This window comes from Citrus clementina, unplaced genomic scaffold (assembly GCF_000493195.1).
Source record: "Citrus clementina cultivar Clemenules unplaced genomic scaffold, Citrus_clementina_v1.0 scaffold_6, whole genome shotgun sequence".
Classification (NCBI taxonomy): domain Eukaryota; kingdom Viridiplantae; phylum Streptophyta; class Magnoliopsida; order Sapindales; family Rutaceae; genus Citrus; species Citrus x clementina.
Genome location: NW_006262139.1, coordinates 1,334,536 through 1,339,816, shown reverse-complemented (window position 1 = coordinate 1,339,816; position 5,281 = coordinate 1,334,536). Strand labels below are relative to the sequence as shown.

Sequence of the window (5,281 nt, the reverse complement as noted above, 5' to 3'; positions counted from 1 at the left end):
TGTTTTCTTCAATTTTAAAAACCCTAGAAAAACTGAACTTGTTCGACAGTCTGCTTGATGTTTATAAATTATAGCAATTTTTCTTTTTTTGGGTCAACAGTGTTGAGATTTTTTCAGTAAAAATGGTTATCCTGTCCTAAAGTGTAATTAAGTGAACAATGGGTAGAAAATTATTACCCATTCAATTGAAAATTGATACTTTCAGCAAACGACAATATGATATATCTCAACTACCATCTTTTTGACATCACTAAAAGCTTACATTTGTTAATAGCACAAAGTAGAAAAATGACACTTTGTAAATTAAAAAAATTAGGGTTTTTTTGGAATAGGAGTAAACAATGGGAGTAGAACCAATAATGTTATCTAAATTATACTCAAAAGAGAAAAATGATAACATTTAAAGGAAAAAACGAAGTCCAATGACAGTTATAAGATGAAATTTCTCCAAATAAGTAAAGCTATCACGTCAGAATATCATAAAATTGAAGTACTTTAAACATAGGATGATAGGATTTTACATAAGTATATATCAGCATATCATCTGTGGTGATGATGATGATAGTTATGCATAAAAGCATACTGATCGTTTTACAGTACATGAAAACCATAATCTACATTCTACAACCCTCCTCCTCATATGAGCAGGTGATGATCGCTGCTACTACATAAAAACTTGACAGTAAGTAGATCATTACGCAGCCTCAGCAAAGCCGATCCGGAGCTTACCAGAGTCGAAAACAGTGTGATAAACCCCCATGAATACATCTCCCAGAATCCTGCATGAATAAACCAAGGAATAAACAAAAGGGAATGTCACACAAACTTGACTGCAAAAATGCAGTTTACGATGCAGCTCTAAGAAGTTTCAGTCAGAGAAGGTGCCGTACCACAGAGGACCCCTTGGAGGAGGCAGGTCGAAAGCCATGAAGCCACTGATGCAGACTTCTGCAATCCCTTCTCCGGTTTTCAGAATATACTGCAGCACGTAGCACAAGAATTCACAATAAAAAATAGAGGGATAAGTATGCCAATGTGCATTTTTGCTAAGAATATAAAGATATTAGATTCAGTCATAGACACACAAACACACAGTCACATCCTGTCATGAAATCAACAAATTGTTTTTTTTTTTTTTTGGTTGTAATTAATGAAACCTTCAAAGCAAAATGTTTACTGCAGATGTTATCACCCATTGAAGTGGAACGGTCCCATTTGATAAGTTAGAAGCTTAATCAAGATTCTCTCAAGTAACAATGAGCAGGATGGATGATCATATCATTTTAAGCACGGTTCTAATCAGTATATGGGTTAATTATTCTTCATGAATTTTAATTCACAATGCAATTATATCTTACCAAATTTTAAAAGCTGGCATTTGGAAGTTTAGATCTTTTCTACAACATTTTCCCAAATAAATTTTAGAATATTGGATCATTCCCTAGCCAGATAGTTTCTAATCTTAAACCATTATTTATAATTTAGGGGCAGCAGGAGCAGCAAAATTGAAAATGACCAATAAGAAATTGAAATCCACAAGAGGAACACATCACATAAAACTAACCTGCTCTGGAGAGAGGTTGAAAATTTTGTCTCCGATGGTGAATGAAACATTTGGCATGGTTGGAATGCGACCACAGTCAATAATTGATTCTCCCATCGGATTTGGCAGGCTGTCGCAGAGCTGTTGAAGATTAAATAATGCTTAATACAAGGAACACATGGATATGGCTTTCTGATAACAGGAGGAATTTCAAAGGAGTCACCTCATTTATATAACTGAGTACTTTCTCCTTTGTTTGCTTTTGTTTTAGCTGATTCTGGACCCAAACCACGGTCATTTCACAAGCACTGCACACAGCACTATCCCCGGCTGATACGTTTTCCTTCTCAACCACGGTCTTGATCCCAGTACTGCAAAGAAAATAGAAGGAACTGTTCAGGAAATTTCTTATTCACATCTAAAGAAAAACCCCTGAGCTTTTTTGGAGACCAGTAAAAGAGACATTTTTGTGTCAGAATAGAGAACAGCAGGAAACTGACATCTAAGCAGACTCGTTGAATCATGATAGCAAAAAGCTGCAGATTTGACATGTACCAACCAATGGCAAATATATATGTTGCTCAAATATCACAACAATCTGCTCCAGTACACTAGAGAGCTTACACAGGAATGCAATTTTTCAACGGCTTAATTGGCGGCAAGAACCTAAAGAATATACAAGTTGCATAGCAAGGCGAACATTGAGAACAAATAGAACACGAGTAATAGGAATTCCTAACCTCACATATTCAGCGCCATTGAAAGCACATAAACCAATCTGCTGACATACTTTCTCAGGTAGTAGCTGTTCCATATCAAAATAGATATATCAATCCAAAATTGGTTATTTATATTGATATTGGAAAGAAATGATGACAAATTTATAAAAGTACACGTACCCCTGATACTAAGAGATCCCATATTAAATCCCCATACTGGGAAACAACTAGCTTACACTCCGCACTAACAACTCCTTCACCACCAATGGCATGATTGATTTCAGTCACAACAGGCTGAAAATTATGGTCCATGAGTTCAACTCTGAAGACGAAAATGAAACAAATGCAGAGGCAAGATAATTGACGAAGCCTGAAGGCTTTTTGGTAAAAAAACTGTCAAAAAATGAAAGCTCTTACTGTTGGACCGGCTAGTAAGGATGTTCCTGAGTCCACAATGGCAGCACAACCACCCTCACAAACACCTGAGAAAAATTATAATGATTATCAAAACTTAACAAAATTTCTTCTAAGAGCTTGTAAGAAATATTGATCTTCAACCAGAAGAAACTTCACACATGCTCATTTCCCAAACAAAACCAAAATTACACGGGAATAGTATTTTCAAAATTATAGGGGCTAAATTTTATGTTTTGAATCAACTAGAAAAGCAACTGGAGTTAACGAATGAAAAATATATGGGTACCCTATCTACCCGAGCACTCGCTAAGAATTTAACATTAAGATTTGCCAGATCAGACTAAAATGGCACAATCATGCTATGTCCCTGTCAATTTTAAGAGGTAATCACACACAATATGGGTTCAGTGATGGGTAAGAGAAAAGTTCCATGAGATCACCTGTGGACTGATTCCCAATTAATATATCTCCCAAATTGAACTGAAAATACAACATTAAAAATCAGTTCTTATATTAATGTTCCTAGCAAGGAGAAAGTTTCCAAAAACAATCATACGTTCACCTGCCAGTAGCCTTTTTTAGTAACAGGAACATAGGTATGCTTCCCTTTAAAGTGCTTTGGATCAACACCACCAAAAACAATCTCTCCACCCTCTTCAGCGTCTGGATCCCTGTTGAGCCAGAATGAGAAGACCTCCTCGCTTACAAGGCCCTGCTCAACCATATTGTCCCTGCACTCTTGCCATGTATCAGTTCATCCGAAAAAGCACCAAAAGATTTGAAGCAAAGCAGAACTTCAAACTAACCAAAAACCACAGTTAAAAACAAATAAAATAGAATAGATTCAGAGAATCATACCACACAGGCACAGCATCCCCAACTGCAATTTCCCGGAACCCAAGCCCTATTATTCCATCAAACCTTGCCAATAGAAAAGTGAGACTCCCTTCTCGTGTAGCCTCAATGAAAACCTGCAAAAGAAATATTTGAAGGCATGCACATTGCCAAGTGAAAGGACACCAATTTAAAAAATGAACTATCAGAACAAGAACACACCTGATCCTTGACAACAACATCCCCAACTTCAACATTGTCTTGACTGAAGAAGCCAGAAATTGATCCAGATCCATAGTTTATTTCACAGGATTTTCCTGAATCACAATTCAGAAAGAAAAATTGGAGCTTTACTTACACAACAAATTTGAAATGCTTCTAAACATCTACCACGCCTATGATCCACAAAATATCATGGCCATGAAACTGAAAACATTACCAATTTCGGTATATGTATTGGATTTTCTGGACTTGTACCTCGAATGGAAATAGCAGGAAATCTGCACATAAGAATGAGGTATTAGATTGCATTTCATTTTTTTTTAATATTTTGGATAGTATTAACAGCAACAAAAAGGAAATCAGCAGAACTCACAGAGAAATAGCACTTTGAAGATGGAACCCAGAGATTGGAACTGCCGGTATCAAATATGACACTGAAATTTTGTGGGGGAGAGCCAATACCAATCTCTCCAAAGTATTGAGCATCCATAAAGTTCTTCAAAGGCAAAATATCTTCATCTGAATCACCCAAACGATGGTGCACGCCACTAACACCTGCTCCCCCCATATATCGCTCTTTTCTTGTTATTCTTGCAGCATTTAGACTATGAAGATCTAGACGCCGCTTCTTCAAGCCAATTCTCCGTAAGCCATTAGAGGAAGCAGGAAGAAGCAAGCACGACGCTAGCACCCATAAACAGAAAACTGACCGAAGAAGTTTCTGCTCCATGATGTTCTGTCAGAAAAGATGACAAAAGAGTCAGAACTGGCCTTGCTTCTCAGAATTAACTATTAATTTTGAAAGTTTTGACATCAAAGAATCAACATCAGCTAGAATAATAATAGAATCACCAAATTAATTGTCAATCATAAACAATTTTGCACTCATGAAAATTATTTAACATGTAGTATAATCAATAAAATCAAACATATCTTCAGGCAGACAACATCAAAACACTTACTAAATCACCATTTTGTTTTAGAAATAACGAAATAAATTCACTAGAGATAAAAGAAAAATATATATGTTAGTGATGATGATTTAAGAAATGAAACCATCAAAAGTAATCACAAGCAGAAACCAAAACCAAAACCAAAACCAAAACCAAAACCACAAGGATTCTGAAAAATGAAAACCATCATCAGAAACAATTACTTTAATAAAACTGAATATAAAGTATAAACCAAGTTGGGGACCAAAAAAAAAAGAAGGTTTTTGAGTACACAGGCACAATATTATTTGATCATCAAGCATAAAATGAAATAAGGTAACCAAGCTTACAAAATACTGCTACTACTAAACAGATGATCAAGAATTTAAGTATATATGGTGTTGATGATCACTGATCAACAAGTTCTTGTTAACATGTTCATAGATGATCATGTGTTACATATATGATAAAGATGATCAAGAGAAATAGGTCAAAGACTCATGTTCATAGATGATCATATATTATATTAGATGATGAAGACGATCAAGAGAAAGAAATCAAAGAGTCAAAGCCAAACCTTTGGTTTTCTGCTGAAGCTGAGTTTGAAGCTTTCC

At 35.7% G+C, this 5,281-nt stretch overlaps 1 protein-coding gene across 1 annotated transcript; it reads right to left on the bottom strand.

Annotated features, from left to right (window-relative positions):
* Positions 1-423: 423 nt before the first annotated feature.
* LOC18039364 (aspartic proteinase) lies at positions 424-5,270 on the bottom strand. Its single transcript, XM_006428266.2, has 14 exons — positions 5,245-5,270; positions 4,109-4,471; positions 3,953-4,013; positions 3,736-3,830; positions 3,538-3,650; positions 3,242-3,410; positions 3,120-3,159; positions 2,680-2,744; positions 2,443-2,556; positions 2,284-2,348; positions 1,767-1,914; positions 1,565-1,684; positions 891-979; positions 424-779 (listed from the first exon to the last, which is right to left on the bottom strand). The coding sequence occupies exons 2-14, from the start codon at positions 4,463-4,465 to the stop codon at positions 695-697; spliced, it is 1,521 nt and encodes a 506-aa protein (XP_006428329.1). The 5' UTR covers positions 4,466-4,471; positions 5,245-5,270; the 3' UTR covers positions 424-694.
* Between the last annotated feature and the right edge of the window lie 11 nt (positions 5,271-5,281).

Excerpts from the sequence above, each read along its gene's own strand:
- LOC18039364 (XM_006428266.2), bottom strand. The coding sequence starts at position 4,465 with ATGGAGCAGAAACTTCTTCGGTCAGTTTTCTGTTTATGGGTGCTAGCG. Across the intron at positions 3,411-3,537 it reads GGGGATGCTGTGCCTGTGTG|GGACAATATGGTTGAGCAGG; the intron begins GTATGATTCTCT and ends GCAAGAGTGCAG. Across the intron at positions 780-890 it reads CCTCCAAGGGGTCCTCTGTG|GATTCTGGGAGATGTATTCA; the intron begins GTACGGCACCTT and ends TTATTCATGCAG.